Raw genomic sequence first — 20,617 nt, 5'->3', positions numbered from 1 at the left:
TCTTCCGAATATACATAAAGCCGTGAACTTAAATATTATAGTCGTAAAAAAGAGCATTTTTTTGAGTTTTATATTAAGAAATAAACCATAGATTATAATTTTTTTTTCACACCATACTTTTTGCGACATTTTTTTTCTTCAAGTTTCTAGAAACTTCGTTTACCGACTTTGCTCTCATATTTTACTTAATGAATTTGTCATACAATAATTTACATATTCTTCGAGATCTTTTAGTGCGCATTTCAGAAATGGTGTTGGATGAGTTTTTTCATTTTATAACCGGCGTTGATCAGTCAACCCAATTCTGAATTTATGACCATTAAAGTTAAATTCCGTAGCCTTGTAATTTTGAATCCAATCCAGAACACAACGGAAACTTTTGGATCAAGCATTAGGACAAACTAGCCTTCACGGAGGAATGTTTTGATGGTACTAGCATTTGCGTTAAATGGAGAGGAAAACCATGGAAACCTCCCACGGTTAGCCCAACGACGAGGGGTTTCTAATCAGTGATCCGTCTACCATTGATGATATCTTATGATATCACTGTGAACGATGCGAGCCGGGAGCAGAAGTTGTATCAACCAGCTACCGCTGGGTCTCGAGCCTGGGTACTTAATTGGGAGGAGAACGCTCTATCCCCTGAGCCACCTCACTGTTAATCGCTAAGGTCGATCTAAAATTGATGTCGGTGCATGATGCATCATAATTGAAATCATTACGATTAGTATCAGAGATCACCATAAAAATCAAAAAGGGTTGGATGCTTTTCAAAAACAAAAGCCCCTTCAATTTTGATGAAAGGGCACCGATCAGGCTAAAAAATACATTATTACACTTGAATTGAAAATACTAAAATAAATTTAAGAAATAATAATATTTAATACTGACTTAGCCTGAAATTAAATTGCAGTTATAGCAATCTGCTGTTCCTGGTTTCTATTACTAAAAAGAGATGCATCTTTTTCTTATGACAAAAAGAATAATAAAAAAAAAAGAATAAAAAGACAGTTTTTTTTAACAAAGTGATTGGGGCAGGTTTTTTTCATAAAGGGTAAAGAAGAGTGCATTTATCTCAGTGAAAGGGCATGCGGAGTAGACCACCCTTCTAAAAACAATAAGAGACAACTATGCCAGAGAAATGTTTTATTTTTATTTCACTAAGAAGAACATTCAGGAACTACGTCATAAACAAGATCACTTTGACCTTTATTTATTTATTTTAATCTATTCTTCAACGAGGAATGAACTGTTTCGTCAGCAATAGCCGTCGCTGACGATATGTCCCAAACAGGACCATTTCCCGCAGTAACGATAAAAATATTTGGAGATATTTTTTGTGAAACAGTTTCTCTGCAGTAGCATAACTCATCACCAACAGGATCAATTACTGATATTTGGAGTTATTTCTTTGTGAGCTGAGTAGTTTTGCAGAGGTAGTCTATAAAGATATGTCACCAATAGGATTAATTAATGATATGTGGAGTTATTTCCTTGTGAACTGAGCAGTTTTGTTGGGATAGGCTTCGAAGATATGTCACAAACAGTATCGATTACTGTTATTCAAAGTTATTTCTTTGTGAGCTGAGTAGTTTTGCTGAGGTAATCTCTAAAATATGTCAACAACAGGATCAGTTACTGATATTTGGAGTTATTTCTTTGTGAGCTGAGCAGTTTTGTTGCGATAGGCTTTGAAGAAATGTCACCAACAGCACCAATTACTGATATTTGAAGTATTTCTTTGCGAACTGAGCAGTTTTGCTGTGTTAGTCTTTAAAGATACGTAACAAACAGGACAAATTTTTACTTTACTTAAAGATATTTGGAGCTATTTTTAGTGAGTCTTTTCTCAGAACAGGCTTACTTTCTAAGTTATTTAGGAAGTTCAGAGCTATTCTTTCATGAGCAGTTTCGCTTGCAGTGAAACTGCTCATCAATGAAAAATTCAAAAGAGTTTAACTATTGTTTATCTTCTTTCAGGATTTCCGTATATTGTGTTTTTTCCACATTGTCGGAGCCGCAAATATCGCATCTCACCTTTTCTGTAGAAACTAATTGACTTCATTTGTAGTTTTTAACTAATTCTAATTGAGAATGAGTCTTAAGTGTTTGATAACCTAATTTAGAAAGAAAAAAATAAAGATTCCAAAATTTCTTCGATATTTCTAGAGTAAATTCTTCGCTGTAACCTGCAAGCGACATGAACTACTACAGCAGCATACGCCAGTGACGGGTTTAATATTAGTGAGTAGATGTCGGAATCCCACTGAATTAATTTGAGAAATGCTACGCAGTTGTGACCTCCTTTACCCATTATCGATTGAAATTCACAGCAGTTAAAACTATTCCATCGAAATATAACGCTTTTCTTATATTCCAGATGCATTTTGAAACTTTTCAAATCGATAGAACATCTGCGTAATTTTAAACACTGACACAGCAACAGATATATCAAAAATATCAATGCCAAAATGAACAAATACGGAAAATGTTTGATGTTTAACGTGAACAAAAGAATAGACAAAATAATAGCAGATGCAAGACAAACATATAACCAAATATATCCAAACATATATTCACAGAATTGCAACAAAATGGCAAAAATTGAATTCCTCTGTGTCATCAGTAACAGATCTTCTTCACTGCTGTTGGGAATTATCTTTAAGGAGTTTTGGTTCTTTTCTAATCTCAGTCTCTTGTCTATATCCGACAATTTTTCTTCAATTTTTTTCAAAAAGCAGTTCACATGAATATTAAAATTCCAAGTATCGGAGAATGAATCATATTTTAAGAAAGATGATGCAGTTATTGCAATTATGATGCTTATTACAACAAACAGAATATAGAGAAGGAGTCCCGGTATACAAACAACATAATATTCTTCCCTGATGCTTTCAGTTACACAAAGCACGAGAAAGAATGTTGCCCAAAGGCATGGCAATCGAGAAGGATTGAATTGTGGCAAAATTTGTTTTCTAAGATTGTTGAAGCATTTCAAGACAATTTCAAATTCTTCTGACCATTTGTTATATTGAGATAAGAAATTATCTCTCTTGGATGGGAAAGAATCGACATGTTTAAGGTCTTCAATGAAACATAGAATCAAATAACTCTTATCTATCATCGCCATTTCTTTTTGGGAACAGCTGTTGCCCGAGTGCTTTGTTATTCCACTATAGAATTATAAAACAGAAACAGTAAAAATCCACTTTGCAACTGCAAATTTTTCTCAGCGTATCATACATTGATTTCTGCTTCTGTAAATGTTTTGCAAAGGAGGAACAAATGAGAGGATTTTTAGAGATAACACACTAGGTTGCTGAAATAAAAAAATAAAATAAAAATCCATGTTTTTTTTTTATTAATAAAATTTGCTGAATTTAAAAATATTTGTGTTAGTTCTGTCACTGTTCAGTAAGTTCAGTTAAGATTATTTCTTCTTCAGATTTTTTTAAAGTCATTTTATTTTTACACTGAGCTCATCAATACACATTCTGACACATATTTCACGCATCGGATTTGAGTTTCTCTCCTCGAAAATTTTATCAAGGAAGAAAACACTCCTCTTTAAATCTTATATTAAAATTTTTGCGAAAGATGTTTTGCAACTTAAAAGAGAATAAAATCTAGAAAGTGAGTTTTTCTTGGGAATGGACGTTTGGCTGTGTCCTTTAAAGATTGCAGAGTGAGAAATCTTTTTTTTTTCTTTTCATCTCACCAATGAAGGTAGCAATTGTAATATGAATTTCAAACAACCTGTAATGTTGTGGTAAAAAACAATATTTTATTAACCTTTTTCAGAAATCGTAATCTAATAAACCAGTAAAAAGTGTAGAAAAATTGGAAATAATGAGTTTAAGAATGAGGATAAATGTTCAATCAATATTTCTAGTTGTAGTTTATTCACGTCGCCCTAGAACTGCACAATGGCTATTGGCGACTGTCTGAGGACAATGCTTCTAGAGAGTGTTTACTTTTCATAACATATGTGTTAGTTGTAATATAATCGAAGTTATAAAGTTTCTACAGTTATACAATTACTTACTGTGCAATAATTATTGCGTCATAAAATGGCGATTGTTTTGAGGTTTACTCCTTTATTTAAAATTTCTTTTCTCAGAACCTAATGGAGAAGTAAAATTACTTTTTCTTTTTAGAAAACTCTGCTTTTATTTTTTCTCAATAGATGGGATATCGTAGTTAGTATGTTAGCATTTCATTCATCTAACTGACCAATGAAAACTGGCCGTGTTATACTTATCGCATTGATTTTATTTACTAGCACGGTAATAAGAATATTCATAATCATTGCATTATAAGCTAGATTTTTGTTAATCCTATGTAATACCGTATTGACGCTCCACTAGAGAAATAAAAAAAATATAATCTGGAGCAAATTAGTGCAGTTTATATGGTCAAAAGGGGTGTCAAACGTGTAGGCAGGTTGGTACAACTATTGCAAAATGGTCCGAAAACCATGGAAAGATGTCTGATTGGGCGAATCCAAAGTTATGATTGACAATACTCCGCTGACTGCTTCAGTGACGGATAATTCTATTTCCATGTGATATCATACACTCATAGTCTTCGTTTATTTTTATTAAAAATTAAGGAATTCTAACCGTACCTTTTAAATTACCGTAACAGATTATAATTTCCATTGTCACGAGAGTTAACCAAAAGTTTAGTAACAGAAAAGAAAAGTGTGAAAAAGTTTTAAGGTATAAAAAATTTTTTTTTAAATTTTTTAAAATTAAAATATGCTTAAGTGCAATTATGTTGATACTTACGATTGAGAGTTGGCAATTTTGGATCTAAGACATGTGTTATTCGCAAGCAAGTGGACACGGTTTCATTTGTTTTAAAGAGTTCTAATCAAAGGTTGATTCATTTCGTATGGTTTATTTTGATATTTCTTTAAACAATTATGCATTGATTGTGATAACATTGTTTTTCCCTGATTATAAATGCAGTATCACGTTCTTTTTTTACCATTCTCTTAAAATATAATGCTTTCTGATATGTTTAATTAGATAATTCAAGATATAATTTCTGCTTAACTTTATCTTAGTTTAGTTTTCCATTTACTCCGTAGAGATAAAAATAAAGCAATTTTAATGTGAAAAAACTTGTTATTTGTATCAATAAACTTCAGTATTCAGGGACATTAATTTATTTCATGTGATTTCAAAAGTTCTTGCCCAATATAGGGCCGAATAAAACGAAATACAAATACATTTTTAAATAAAAAGAATTTTTTATCAAATACGTAATGTCCACCATTTTCCTTTACTGTCTCAAAATATTTTCATTAAAATAAGTATTTATTCATCAGTTATATATTTTCACAATATTTTATTACTTCCTTCCATCCAAATAAAATGCAATGTACTTTTCTGCATTAAAAAGCTCTTTTTAAAACCAAATAATTCATTTATCTGCTTTCCATCATTTTTTATAGCTATCTCTTTACCTAATGAAAAACAGCACATTTTTAACGAAAATTGTATTTATTCAGTAAAGTATTGAGAATCATTTTTCACAACTGTCTCACATCCTAATAAAATACAACAAATTTCTATAAAAAAAAAGTTTTTATTTAGAAAAAAAAAAAAAAAAAAATCTAGTCACCAACCGGTGACCGCTTTCCTCCATGACACTCACCTGACTTTTTTCGTTGTAGATTCTATTAGATAAAATTATTATTTTTTGCTATTCTACCTACGAAACATGGCTGTTGAATTTTTTTTTATTAATTTATTCCTTTCAGTTTAGTGCCTAATTTGAAATTGTTTGAAAAGCCGCCAACACAATTTTGAGTTTATGACTACCAAAGTTCAACTCCGTAGCCTTGTTATTTTGAACCAAATCCAGATGACAAGTTTATTCCTGGATCAAGTATTGGGAGACTTTTTGATGGAACTAACCGGCACTTGTGGTACATGGAGAGGAAAACCATGAAAACCTCCCACGGTTAGCTTGACGGCAAGGGGACTCTAACCCATAATTCCTCAACCACTGAGGATACTTTACGTCAGCAATGTGATCTATGCGAACCGGGTGCTGAAATCGTATTGATTCACTGGGATTCGAACCTGGGTCACCGTGGGAGGTGAAAACTCTATCCCCTGAGCCACAACGCCTCTGAAAAATTCAAATGACAACAACTTATTTTCACACCATATAGTAAGCAATTGCAACTTTTATTGGCATCAAGCACAAAAAAAAGAAGAAAAAAAATCCATTTGAAATCTAGGTTTTCTAGAAGGTCAAATAAATGGTCAAAATTTCGGCTAGGGAAAAAAAAAAAAAAAAAAAAAAAAAAAAAAAAAAAATTCTGTGGTGATATAAATTCTGTTTGTAGCTTTTAGAAAACGGTTGAAACTTGTATTGTCATCCAGCACAAATCTATAATTCAGTTTCGAATATTTTAACTAGTTGGAAAGTGATTGAAGTTTGGATTAACGATAATTTCCATTTGCTTGAAATATCTCAGTAAATTCTATTTGTAGCAGTCAGGAAACGAACGAAACTTGTATTGTCATTTAGTACAAAGCTATAATTCAGTTGGACTAATTGGAAAGCTGTTGCAATTTAAATTATAATTTCCACTTGCTAGAAATATCTCAGTAGTAAATAGAATTCTATTGGTAGCAGTCAGGAAATGATGGAAACTTGTATTGGGATCGAGACAGGGTTCGTAATTTCCAGATTTTTTCCTGATTTTTGATTTTTTGTCTTAATGTTCTTGACTTTTGTGTTTGTTCTGTACATCTCATTCTCTAAGAATACAAACGCGAATTTTAAAACAATCAGTTTTAATAATTAAAATATTTGATTTTTTGATACAAAGTCTTTTTATTTTTAATTAATGATTAAGGTCACAATGAAACTTGTCACATGTATAGCCTCACCAGCAGAACTAATTGTTTCAAAACTTTTGGAAATTCTGTCATGTTATGACAAAAACACTCAATTAGCAATTTTACGTTATAAAATTTTTATAATTACGAATTCAGGGCTGATGCATCTATTTATTATTTTTAAATGCGATGGTAAATCTTGTAGTGAAGAGTTTTATAGTTTCACAATTATTTTTTCGTCTGTTTCTTATGATTTTAATAATGAATTTTCCCATTCAACACTAAAATCGAACGCATCATAAAATTTTTAAATTATGAATTCTGGGACCATCCACTAAATTACTTTTGCATAAAAATGTTAATTATATTCCAGGGTTCGTAGTTCTTCTAATTTTCCTGATAAAAAATATTTTGTTTTATTTGTCCTGATCTTTAGCTTTTTATTTTGCTATTCTTGAATTCAGTATGCGTTCAAAACATCCCATTTTCTAAGAATATAAATGACAATTCTAAGAAATCGGTATGAAAAATTGAAAAATTTATATTTTTGATGCAACACCTTTTTATTTAAATTAATAATAAAAGTAGAAATCGCTAAATTCGATAGTTCCTATTAAGGGACCGTCTACAAACTAAATACAAGATTCAGGCATATCGTCTTACCAACAGGATTCATCGTTTAAAAACTTTTCGCAAATTTTGTCTTTCTATGAAAAAGAAACTAAATTTATAATTTTATCTTATCAAATTTTTAAGGGGATAAATTCAGGGGTCATATGTTTATTTATTATTTTAAGCAGATGCAGTAACAAACCTTGTATAATCGAATTTTGCAGTTAAACAATTACATGGGGAGTAGAAGATATCCAATTTTAAAGGGGGACGAAATTAAAATACGCAGTTATACAACGGTTTTTAAATTTTATACATAAGAAGAAAAAAAATCTTATATAGGGTCATATTGTGTACTATATCTATATAATCTATTTGATTGATGATAAATTATTTTGGTGATAATATAATGATAAATTTAGCTTGTAGAGGTTAGGAATCGATTGAATCTTGCATTCTCATCGGATACAATGTTATCGTGGATATTTGAGTGCTGTAGATCGACGGAAAGTGATCGAAATTCGGATTGAGAGATTCCATCGTTACAGTTACGAAAATAAATTAATAAAGGCGTAGTAAATAGATTTTAATTTTGCAATGCACAAGTAAATATCATTTCATTAAATGTTTTTTTTTTGTCAACTAAAATGAATTTTTCTACAATTCACACAGAAAAGTTATTTGAAATTAATAAAAATTGACAAAATTATAATAAGAAATAAGTGCATATAATAGTAAATTGAATTCCTTGTCATGATGTTAAAAATATTATTCAAGATTCTACGGAACATCATTTCTGAATTATATATTTTATGATGCATGAAACACCACAAAACTTAATGTTTCATGATAGAAATGTTGCCAATGGTTCACCGAAAAAATAATCACCAATGAATACAAAATTTATATCATAAAATGCGTTTCTCGTTTTTAAATGTTCATCATTAATTGTATTATTCACTACAATAATTCAAAAATACACATCAAGAAAACTGGCATCGAATTGTTGAAATTTATCTAAAGGTGATTTCTAAAGCAGGAACTTTTTATTTTAATTGATGATTAGTTTTGGCAATCTCCTGGAACCCTTAAGTAAAACAATTCAGAAAATATTATTAGAGAAATTAAGACTTTATAATAAGTAAAACATTACATAATATTGTTTGCATTACAAAAATGTATATTTTATGATAAGTTAAACATTACACAGCATGCATTTCAGAAATTATATGTTTCACAGAATTGATGCATTACAAAAATGCATGCTTTAGGGAAAGGAAAACAAAACAGAGCACAATTTACAAAACAAAATAGAAATAAAATATTACAGAAATATGTGTTTACAACACGCTAATAACATTCATTTGCACATACTTTTGCAGAAAATGAGATATTTCTTAAGAAGATTCATCCATAATGGCTTTAAATTGTTTGAATTTATTGTCTTAAAAAAGTACACATCTGAAATTTTTAAACAAAATTTTAATTAATAGAAATAAAGTATTCGGATGGTGAATATGGGATGATTATTATTCAATAAACTGACTTAAATATTCGGCAAAAAGAATTATTAGGTGCATCCATAATTTTCAATGGGATTTCACATTATAGTGTTATATAATAACTAGTTCATCTTTCATGTTTTAAAAATGATTGATATGTGTTTTGTTAAAAGGATAATTCTGACATGGTATTTATTATTTATAGTTTTTACTTTTAAATGTAGAGTTTCATAAAAGTACTATCCAAAAAAGATGCATTAAAAGGTATAGAACAGATGTAAAAAAAATTACTAAACTACTTAAAATTATATGAACACTCAAATTCAATTATTTTCAATTTCTAGAACTAACTTTCTGTCATTACTTTCTAACTCCAATGCAGACCTTGAAGAAGAGCTTTCATACAACAGTTTAAAGTTGTCCAAATTAGAATCGGGCTGAAAAGTCATTTTAAAGTTTTTGTTTTGAAAACAAAATTTTTCACTTTTATTTTTCGCAACAAATTTTTGGTCATTTGATAAATGGAAGCTATTAAGTGAGTCAACTAAACTTTCCATGCTGTTAGAAATCTCTCTAGCTGCAGCTAAATCCCTGTTTTCCTCATCTAAAACATTTGGCCCTCCTGTGATTGCGAAAGAAGCAGGTGGATTTGTTTCGATTGCGTCTAACTGGTGGTTTTCACTTTCGCAATCAGAATTCGGCTTAGCAATTCCTGTCAAATCAGAATGTTCTGGTAAGTTAGCTCTCATCAAAGTCAATGGCGCATAATGAGTTTTGTTGTTTTGGAACGAAGTTGTGCTTTGGTTATTGAAAAATATTCCTTCTATTTCTAACGGATGTTCTGCATGTGTTTCAATTCCTATTTGTGTTATACCTTTCTTTGGCGTGCTTTGGTTATGACGATGTCTGGGCTTTGATTGATGCATTACGGAATTTTGCATTTCTCCAAGATCTACTTTAGTTTCTGGTGTATTCTGTATTTTACGAGGTTTACCTTTTTTAACTACTTTCGTTTTGACGGTAGAGGGTAAGTTATGTAAGTTTGTCTCTACTTTTTTCAAAGCAGTAGATTCTGTTGCCTTTTGATTGTTATTCTTGTTAGAAACATTAGCGGATGCTGATAATTCTAACTCGCTATCTCTGCCAATTGTTTTGATTTGTGTTCCTTCTAAATTACATCCTCTTCTTTTACCAGTTAATTTAACGTTCAGAAACGATGGCTTATTGAAAATTTCTAACTTTAAATTATCAAATCTCAGACACAAATCAGACTGATCAGGCGCCAAACTCAATCTACCAGGATTACTTACAAACTGAAGACAGCCTTTGTCTGGTTTTTGCGCATCAGAAGTCTTTAACTTTTCATCAATATCACTCAACCACTGCATGGTAGGTTTTTCTTCATTGCCTAGTTTTACATTATGAGACTCGTGAACTATGGATGGCTCACTGTCGCTGTAGCTGTCGTCAGAAACAGATGATCCATGCCTCCAGCTGGATCCTTCACTTCGTGATGAATCATTTTCGTTTCTCAAACTGTTTTTCTTCTTTGAAAGTATCTGTCGGAAAATTTATAAATAAAGATATTTTACGAATAATTTAATACTAAAATGTAAACAATATCAGTTAAGTTTTTCTGATATCGCAACACAAAAAATAAAGAATCGTAGTTTAAGACTTATTTTGAAAAAGTTTTGTTCAAATAAAACTATTCAGATAAATTGATAACGAACTTAACATCAAATATAATTTATTTCATTGTTATTCCTTTTTTTGTTTAATAGTTTCGCACCATAAAAAAAAAATGCCCTTCTACTTCCCCTTAGGAGCAATTTTCGCATATTGACAACATTGTGGAGAATCACCAACGTCACTATGCTTAAACCTGAGAATGGAGAAAAACTCTTAGTGAATTTAAAAAATTTTAATGTACTCAGAATTACTCAAAACCCCTAAAAAACATTTTATTACTTTTCTAAGAGTGTTAATCATGAAATTATAGTTGACAATTATCAAAGGCACTATGTTTAAACCCCAGAATGGTAATAAAAAAAACTTAATACTCTTTAAAAATTTTAATGCACTTAGAATCACTAAAAAAAAAACATTTTTTTCTCTTCATTTTCATCTGAAAAAAGGAGTCACATGATTATTCTCCAACTGAAGTCACCTGTGCCCATCTTTAAGTTTGCTATGACTGTGCATTGAAAGTCATAATGTTCGTAATTAAATCCAACTGTGTTAGATTGTAAATAAATATGTTAAAACAAAATTTGTGCAATAAATTATACCCTAATGTATCCTGATGAAAATGTGGGCTTAACATAACTTATTTTTATAATATCATTAAATTTCAGCGATACACAATGTAACATTGTAAACAGTTGACGAAATTTTCAAGATCTGAATAATTAAGATATTCAAGCTAAGTAGTGAGTTATGGATACCTGATATTACTTATTCATATGATGCTTTATAAATACAAAATGATCTTATTCTTCCATTTTTTCACTACGTTAATTTTAATTATAAAGAATATTTAACGTTTTTTTAGAAGATTTAATTTTATGTTATAAAATTCAGTTTTGAGTGAAAGAAATGTTGAATTAATTTTTATGCAGAATAGTTTTAGATTTCAAAAATGTAGAAAAACTAAAGTTATTGATTTTTTTCAATTTATTCCATCTTCAATTTAATGCAAGGAATTATCTTCATAAAAATACAAGATATTTAAAAAAAATCGTGATTTGCGCAAAAATTTTAATTCATTTTTTTTTTAAAATTCAGATAGAAAATAAAATACTGATTTTACTTACAATGTCGAATTACATTAACATTATAAAGTCCAAGATTACAATCAACATTATATAGAATAGCAACAAAAAATATTTTATTGTTATTAAAATATTGTTTTTTTAAGTTAAAGGAAGTATAAAAAAATTATATATTCCAACAAAATTTATTAACTTTATTTTAATTGCAGTCAATTATATTATAAGACTTTTGAAATCAAGCATGCATTTAGTTCTACATTATTGGAACAGTAATTCAATTTTGTAAGTACTTATAAAAATATTTTAAAGCCATAGCAAAATTATTATTTTCTCCACAAATAAAAATTTTGAGAATCGATATCAGCATTATCTTTAAATTTAATTATTTAATAAATTATAAAAAAAGCGTATTAGAAATTATTTTGGTTTGCATAAATTTTTTTTTAAAATTCTTCAGCTTTAATAAAACAAAAACGTTTAGCTTAATGATAATGATTCGCTGAAATTATATGGCTTAATTAAATTACATTAGTGAAAATTTGATCAGTAGGACATAAATTGTGACGATGAGGTACAGATATTTTTCAATGGACTAGATTCTTGAAAGCACTGATTAGTTTTACAGCTGTACCGGATGCTTAACCTGTGATTTTTTTCAATTATCTAAATTAACTTTTCTCTTTAAAATGCACAATGCATTAATTTTGCTATTTTAGAAATCTTCTTTGCAAGCATTAGCAAATAGTTTGCAGAAATAAGGTGATAAATTCACATTAACCGTACTTTGTAAATACTGCATTCCAGAAAAAGTAATAAAAATTTGTAAAGAAAAATTATTTCTAACAACGACAAAATTCCTATTTACTCAACGAGCATTACTGTGTATTTATACATAATATGCATATTATATGTGTTTATATAATGAAATAAAAAAAACTGTATTAGTAAATAGACTAAAAAAATATCCACATCTCTGATTTTCGCCGAGAAAAAAAAAGCGCAATTATAAAGCATGTTTCTCTACTGGCTTCGCCTACACACACGTCTACGATTACGTATTTGATGTACAAGATTTACCTTTCTGCCTAGAAGCAAAGGTTTTACTTTCATTTCAGTTCCTTTCTTGAAATTCGATAAAAATGCAAATTCTCTTAATTCATTTCACCTGTGTATTTAATTAAAACATTTATAAAAGAATTAAAAAAAAAAAAAACGCTTATAACTACGATATGACAAATAAATTGACTTTTGAATTTAACATATCGGGGAGAGTTACTCATATGCATCTGATTTTATTCTCATTTATGTTTAATTAAAAATAAGTTTTGTAAGCCTTTTTTTTTTACCCAAATAAAATTTTTTTTTGATTTGCTGCAGAATACAAATTAATTTAAATTAATAAAACTTGCAATGAGCGTATATATTTCAAAGGATGGCACTGATTGTTCCTCTTAAAAAGTTTAATTGGAGATAGAAATGTTTTTAAAAATCACGCTTGATAAGTATGGTGGTTGGTTGTGCTCAGGAGATGAATAGATTAAGTTTACATTTAATTAGTATTTATTTTACATTTAATTATTAAGTATAAAAAGGGAAAATGTGAAAACAAGAGCAGTGCGTCATTCTACAATGGCGGTTAGGATTCTTCTGGTGAATGACGGAGACAGTTACTGATCGTAACTGTCGCGGTTACGATTAAGTTAAGTTCAGTCGCCGCATAAATGTACTAAAAAAATATAAATTTTTGTCACCAAAACAAAAAAAAGTGGAACTTTAAATGTTGGTAGAAGCTCATTGTGAAATTTTGTCCTTGCGGTTTCTGTTGTGTGTGAAATTTTTTTATAAATTTATTTTTCTAATTTTTAGTCCACTGAACAAATTTGGTTTTTTAAATATATTACTTTTTTTTTATTTTCATATTTTCTACAATTTAGTTGTGTGTCCCCTGGCTTATTCAGACCGGTAAATAATCAAAATTTAGATTGGCGATAAATTCCGCTTATAGTGGTCAGAAAGTGTTTGAAAATTGTGTAGTCATCCTGCACGGAACATCAGTAAAAATTTGAGCACCTAAATTAGTCAAGAAGCGGACGAAATTTTAATTGCAGTTTTTTTCTTGCTTGTAGAATAATAGTTACACATTCTTATTTTTAAATTCCACGTTTTATTTTCTGTTAAATAAGATGCGTCTGATATTAATACTGCCAATACATTATTTATTTCTAATTATTATCATTATTTTTCAAGTTCACTATCCATAGAAAAAAAAACTTTTCTGAAGAGCAAGCACAAACAAGGTTGTAATGATTTTATGCCAGTGCTTCCGGTAAGTCGACGAAATAACACTGTCGACAAAATGACCCTGTCGATGAAATGACGCTGTCGACGAAACCACCTTGTCGATGAAATGACCTGTAGACGACCTAGTCTATGAAATGGTCTGTCGATGAAATGAAACAGACCCCTATCGATTACTATTATAAATTATTTAATTGGTTGTACTAATGAATGAATATATTGAAGTTGTGTCTTTTGAACTATTAGGGGTAGCTATGTTAAAATTGCCAACACTAATTTACTTTTTTCTCAGAAAATTCTGAATTTTTTTGTTTTTGTTTTGTTGCTTTTATAATGGTGCAATTTTAACAAGGGGATAAATTCGGATTTTGAAATTAAATCTGGAAGTTAAAGATTTTTTTGTTTAAAAATTATTTTTAAATAAAAAAATCGAACAAAAATTTTTAAAGATAGTGTTCAAATTATATTTATATTTCAGCAATATGAGCGAAACTAAAGAAAGAAATTATAATACTCTGTATTTTTTGTGAACAGACACGTTGTAGTTGGCAATTTTACTGTGGATATTTATTATATCGGATTATGGATATTTTTGTTATGAGATGAAAAAATTCGACTTCTTGCAACGACTTACATCACGAAAATCTATCATAACGTTAAAAATTTAATCAATTTCATGTAATTATTTTGTTAACAGTGCAAAAAAAATATATTTTAATCAACTAAAGCCCTTACTGACCTGTTTTGTTTGCAATGAACTAGTTTCGATATTATCATTTGCATGATACCCTGAAGCATATCCAGGTTGCCCAATTTTTTCGCCCGAAACCATTATGGATTCCTCCTGATCCTGATATACATTTGAAGTTTCAGGTAAAGGAAGAATCATTGCTGTAGATCTATTTGGCTGTGTATTTGGACACTGTGTGTGATCTTCACGTGCGAATTTACAGAGTGTCTGATAATTGTGAGGACTTACTTCAAAAATAAAATCTTCTTTCGTTTGCACCACATCTGCAGGATTCGAGTGCTCCTTTTCACGATGTTTTGTTTGAGAAATGGCACTGCCTTCAATGTCTGAAATTTGTAATGTATCCAGCGGAGCTTCCGTTTGGCAAGCTTTAAGTGGGATTTCCAGCTCATATTCTGTCTTTGTTGACGTCTTTCGTAAACCGGGGAGAGACTTTTTATTTGGTTCGTTATCCATGGATTCATTCAAACTCTGACCATGTATTGGTAGTTGGTTTTGTTTCGCAGGAAGTGCCCTTATTTCTTGCCTGCTTCCGTCTATGAAAGTTTTTTTTCTTCCGTGTCTATTTTCCCTCATTTCTCTGATTCCCTTCTTTTCAATGACTTCAGATTTTAGAGAAACTTCTTCCTCTTCCTCTTCTTCACTTTGAAAGAAAATATCACAACTTTTTATTTCGAAATGAGAGGATTCGCCCTCAATTTGATCGAAACTCATCGGGGGAACGGGCGAGTTTTTAGCAGTATTTTTCAGAGTATGAACTGCATTTTGTTTTTCTTTACTTTCAAATGAAATATTTAAACTTTTTACATCAGGATGTGCAGATTCGCTCCCTGGTTCTTTTGAAAAATAATTCCCTGTTTCGCAATTTTCAGAAGAACTCATTTGAGTCGCATCAAATTTTTTTTCCTCGGGCATTCCCCTTTGGCAAACGTCATTTATAGTTTTAGAAGTGCCATTTTTCTGAAGACCGTCATTTTTTAATGTTTCAGAGTCGAAGACACTATTTTTTGATTTTTCTGTAGAATTAAAACTTTCAACTGTGTTACGGTAAGATTCAGCCTGTGAGTTATTTAAGGACATTTTCTCATCAAAACCCTCAACTGTGTTAAGGCAAGATTCAGCCTGTGTGTTATTTAAGGACTTTTTCACATCAAAACCTTCAACTGTGTTATGGCAAGATTCAGCCTGTGAGTTATTTAAGGATTTTTTCTCATCAAAACTTTCAACTGTGTTATGGCAAGATTCCGCCTGTGATTTATTTAAGGACATTTTCTCTTCATCAGATTTCATTTGTAGGTCTGCTATTTTATCAGAAGCAGTGTTAACACGAACACATTCTTGATGGTTACTGTTGCCAGAGACTTTTGGCAACAACTCATTAATTTTCAAGTAATCATCAGATTTTTTCAAATCTTGCAATTCGTCATTTAGATGGCTACTGGAGGAAATTTTCCGTTTCATAGATAAACTACCGAATAAACTTATGGGATTTCCCATGAAATGTTTCTTCACGTTTGATCTCAGATTCGTTTTAGAGATTCTTATGTTTTTAGTCTAAATAAAGTTAAGTTCTTTTACTTCTATACTTTCTTCTCTTCTTGAACTTCGCAACATTGTGGTCTTTTGCATCCTCATACGACTTCCTAAAAAAGATAAACAAAGAAAACTACTTAAGGATACTTACTTACAGGAATAAAGAGTTGTAGTTTCTGTAGAATATTGCCGAAATAAGAAGCTTCGTCAAAAGTAAAAAAAACTTATTCCTATGTTATCGGGATAATAATAAATAATTTTCTTGTAAATTTAACTAAAAACTGGTGTTAAATTTTTGAAAAAGTATCAAGTATGTTTTTAGGAATCTAAATTACACGATACAAGTATGAAAAAAAATGCAAAGGTTTAAATAGAAGTTCGAGCTTAATTGTAATCTGTTGTTATCAAAAGTCTATAAGTAAATTAATTTACTAGTTTATTCCAATTAATTTAAAAAAATAAAATAAAATAAAAAACATTGCCAATGATAATAAATAAATAAAAAGTTTCAAAGAACGTTTTTGAACTAGACTAAAGGCTTTAATTTAGAATTTTTGGGGGTGGTAGATATTAATTACGGAATGTGTAATGGAAAATGTTGGATAGTGGGGACCATCATGAATTGCACTGAGACCAACGTAAACCATCAAAATTTTTTGATGCGACCATCAAGAATTTTGACTTAAAATAATTTCAGAAAAAATAAACAAATTTAAATAGTTGCTTACTTATATGTTTTACGAGTTTTCAAATTCAAAACATTACATGATGTTTCAAAACTGCTCAGTAATGGAATCAAGTTAATACTTACTTGTTACAAACTTAAATTTATTTTCCGCAAATAACTATGAATGATTGGTGAAACGGCTGTTTTAATTTTATGCTTTAAATATTATCAGTACCTGACGACTTCTTTAAATTCATTAAATTTTACCGAAACCAAAAGTATCTATGATAAGCAATTTTTTAAAATTGGCGATAAAATGCTAATTTTTAATGGATTGCTTAAAAATTGACTTTTATCAGCTCTTGAAAATTTTAAGGGGACCAACTCACATAATCAGTTGTGAACGCTATTAAGATTTATTTATCAAAATTTTACTTTAATGTTGCTCATTATTTTTAATCTTTTTCTGAATTCCTTCTGAATTTTTCTAAATTTCTTTACGAAGATTATTTTTTTACAATATATTATTCCGTTTATATTAATGAACAATACAATACTGAATATATATTTTTTTCAAAAAATTTAAATAATTTAAAGCTATAAAAAGTTAATTCAACAATCGAAATGAAATACACGTGTGGCGAAATTCAATTAAACATACTGACTTTAAAGAACTTTATTTAAAAATATTTAGGAAGGCAAAATATATTTAATGTATACCTTACAACTACTTTGAAATATGTCAATCGGTAAGGAACTCTTTTTCCACATGAATCCTTCCAACCGAATTGATTCTGAAGGAACAATATTTTGAATGGAGACACTATACATTTTAATGAAAATTTTGTTTTTCATATTGATGTACTTCTACCATTAAACATTTTAGAAAAAAAAAGAACAGTGACTGGTTGCTTAACTAATTTAAATCGCCATTTTCTCATTGACTCGCCAAATGGCGAGTGGTTATTTTCATGTCTACTTTGGTTTCTCGATTTGCAGTAGTAGTTTAGTAACATCGTATCAGTGAGAAATACACGATGTCGTATGATACAATACATATAGGATGTTCCTTAGGCGAATTTTTTGTCTTAGTGAAGAAATAAAAACCAGTCTAATTGTATGGTAAAACTGTGAATTATTTTAAATAATCGTCTTTCAACATTTCAGGCGATAAAACAGGATCTTGATGTTTTTCATCCCGCCTTCCTCAATATTGATTAGTTAGATTTCGATAGCGTTTTTGTTTCCTCTCATGAGTACACTTTTTTTACTACATTTTTGATAAGGTTTTTAAAAATATATGTTAAGGATATAAGGGAATAAAATATACAAAACGAAACACACTGTATTCTACACAATAATATTTTAAAATGTGATACAGACAAAAATTATTGAAATATAAACTATAAATAGGAAAACAAGAAACATTTTTCCATTGCTTAGCTTCGTTCTATAGAAATAAATAAAAAACAGCGTTGTATGAAACTCAAATTCACAATTACAGTTTCTAAACTAAATAAAATAATATTACTTACATATAATTAGAATAAGTATGTGTGTATCTTGTATATATCAAAAGAATAATAATTTTTGAAATCAATACTCACTTCTTAAAAAACCTTATTAAGTTTTGAATATTTTATTCATTGAAATCAATCATAACTTTGTCTAGACTGAACCGCTTTTCTGCCAGCTTTAACTTACGCAATCTTGAATTGAATGTTATTTTATTGTGATATCAACATTTTTTGCAAGAGAAATTAAAACAATCAGCTGATAACTTATCTCATTTTCGTTTTCTCTTCGCTATGCTCTATAATTTGTCTTTTGATCGTACAATATCTTGGCACAAAGAACATTTTTAAGAACTTAGTGGCAACATTATTTTTAATCATAACTTAAACCGATAGATCACAGCAAAATTTTCAATTCAAGCATTAATGATTTGGAAATAGAAATTTTCATCACTAGAAATAAATTTTTGTTTTCCGAATGATAACTTATTTCGAAATTATTTTTGGTTGGATATTTGGTTTTAAAACAGAAGATGATTCAGTTGTCAGAAAATAACTTTAGTTTAATTAGATCTATTAAAATTTTGATTTTATTTGAGTCAAGTGGCGATTGGACAGTAAAGTTACAATCTTTTAAATACACATATTATACTCTTTAATATTTATTACTCATTTTTTTTTTATTTTCATATTGTGAATTCAGTAGCTGTTCTACTATATGCAACATTGACAATTCCATAGGTAATTTTACTTTATTTTTTCAAAAGCAGTTAACTTCTTTGTCGCCCTATCGATTGTGTTTCGTTTCATTTGATACAGCGTAAAAATAGCTCGGTAGATAATGTCTATTCCAGATAGCGGCTAAAGCTGAACTCGAGAGTGAAAGCGAACTTCAGATACGGGCATAAGATCTAAACTACAACTTATAAAATTATTTTCAGTTCCCCCCCCCTTTCAGTATTCAGTAGTACAGACCTAAATGTAGCATCTTGTTGATATAGCGGTACGAACGGAATGTAGCATCTTGTCGATATAGCGGTACGAACGGAAAGCATCCTGTCGATAGCATCCTAAATGTATCTTGTCGATATAGCGGTACGAACGGAATGTAGCATCTTCTCGATATAGCGGTACGAACAGAATGTAGCATCTTGTCGATATAGCTAACGGAATGTAGCATCTTGTCAATATAGCGGCACGAACGGAATGTAGCATCTTGTCGATAGCATCCTAAATGTAGCATCTTGTCGATATAGCTGTACGAATGGAATGTAGCATCTTGTTTATATAGAGATACGAACGGAATGTAGCATCTTGTCGATATAGTGGTACGAACGGAATGTAGCATCTTGTCGATATAGTGGTACGAACGGAATGTAGCATCTTGTCGATATAGCGGTACGAACGGAATGTAGCATCTTGTCGATATAGCGGTACGAACGGAATATAGCATCTTGTCAATATAGCGGTACGAACGGAATGTAGCATCTTGTCGATATAGCGGAAATTTAGTGTAAAAGCGCCCCGACAGAAGATTCCCGGTTCCAGTAAACTTAATGTAAGCCATTTTTTGGAAGAGGCACACTTATAGTTCATTTGCTAAAAGACGATGAAGAATTTAAAGTTTCGAAGTAAAAGTTAAGTTACTTAACCCCTTCAGAACTGTGATCACATATACGTGATTACGCAATCTCTATTCACGGCATCATATATGAAACTATAGCCTTTCTCACTTCAACGGCCCAAAATCGAACAGGCATAACTTCAATTCCGCGCGCGCAGATTTTTATGCGCAGTCAGAAAATTTCAATAAATTTCAAAAGCGAATCGGTGTTAGTTAAAAATCATTTAAATGAAAAACTGTTATTATATTTTTTATTTAGATGCTAAAGCAAAACTTAGGGGACAAAAGTTTTAAGATTCGAATATTTATTGGCAACACCAAAATCAAAATACCACAATAATCGTTCCCAAATTGTTTCTTCAATGAATTGAATGTGAAATTTACTAAGAATGTAAAACTTGCTACTTAAGCCAAACTTCAACACACGTACCATTCACTGCACAAATTTACAAACTCCATATAACAAAAAAAAAAAACTT

The 20,617-nt window shown here is 30.0% G+C and overlaps 2 protein-coding genes across 4 annotated transcripts; both read right to left on the bottom strand.

The window, feature by feature from the left end:
- Window positions 1-1,131: 1,131 nt before the first annotated feature.
- LOC107455763 (uncharacterized) lies at window positions 1,132-4,918 on the bottom strand. 2 transcript variants are annotated; one of them, XM_016073452.4, is made up of 2 exons: window positions 4,791-4,918; window positions 1,132-3,319 (listed from the first exon to the last, which is right to left on the bottom strand). In XM_016073452.4, exon 2 carries the CDS (start codon window positions 3,128-3,130, stop codon window positions 2,123-2,125), a length of 1,008 nt encoding a protein of 335 aa, XP_015928938.1. In that variant the 5' UTR covers window positions 3,131-3,319; window positions 4,791-4,918; the 3' UTR covers window positions 1,132-2,122. The 2 variants fall into 2 exon arrangements, with proteins under 2 accessions (XP_015928938.1, XP_087013562.1); XM_087157436.1 differs by having other exon boundaries at window positions 1,132-3,257; window positions 4,791-4,882.
- Window positions 4,919-8,040: 3,122 nt separating this feature from the next.
- LOC107455752 (uncharacterized) lies at window positions 8,041-18,762 on the bottom strand. Of its 2 annotated transcripts, none has more exons than XM_016073436.5 (3): window positions 18,608-18,762; window positions 14,789-16,443; window positions 8,041-10,536 (listed from the first exon to the last, which is right to left on the bottom strand). In XM_016073436.5, the coding sequence occupies exons 2-3, from the start codon at window positions 16,295-16,297 to the stop codon at window positions 9,301-9,303; spliced, it is 2,745 nt and encodes a 914-aa protein (XP_015928922.2). In that variant the 5' UTR covers window positions 16,298-16,443; window positions 18,608-18,762; the 3' UTR covers window positions 8,041-9,300. The 2 variants fall into 2 exon arrangements, with proteins under 2 accessions (XP_015928922.2, XP_015928923.2); XM_016073437.5 differs by having other exon boundaries at window positions 18,536-18,713.
- Window positions 18,763-20,617: the final 1,855 nt, after the last annotated feature.

This window comes from Parasteatoda tepidariorum, chromosome 2, assembly GCF_982258835.1.
Source record: "Parasteatoda tepidariorum strain Cologne lab strain chromosome 2, Ptep-v5.0, whole genome shotgun sequence".
Taxonomy (NCBI): Eukaryota; Metazoa; Arthropoda; class Arachnida; order Araneae; family Theridiidae; genus Parasteatoda; species Parasteatoda tepidariorum.
Note: the sequence above shows the minus strand (reverse complement) of the source record. Positions and strands in the feature narration are given on the sequence as shown.

Bases quoted from the DNA above. Each gene is read 5' to 3' on its own strand.
- LOC107455752 (XM_016073436.5), bottom strand. From the start codon at position 16,297: ATGGGAAATCCCATAAGTTTATTCGGTAGTTTATCTATGAAACGGAAA. The intron at 10,537-14,788 runs GTCAGTAAGGGC...ATTTTCCGACAG, and splicing joins GTTCATTGCAAACAAAACAG to ATACTTTCAAAGAAGAAAAA.
- LOC107455763 (XM_016073452.4), bottom strand. From the start codon at position 3,130: ATGGCGATGATAGATAAGAGTTATTTGATTCTATGTTTCATTGAAGAC.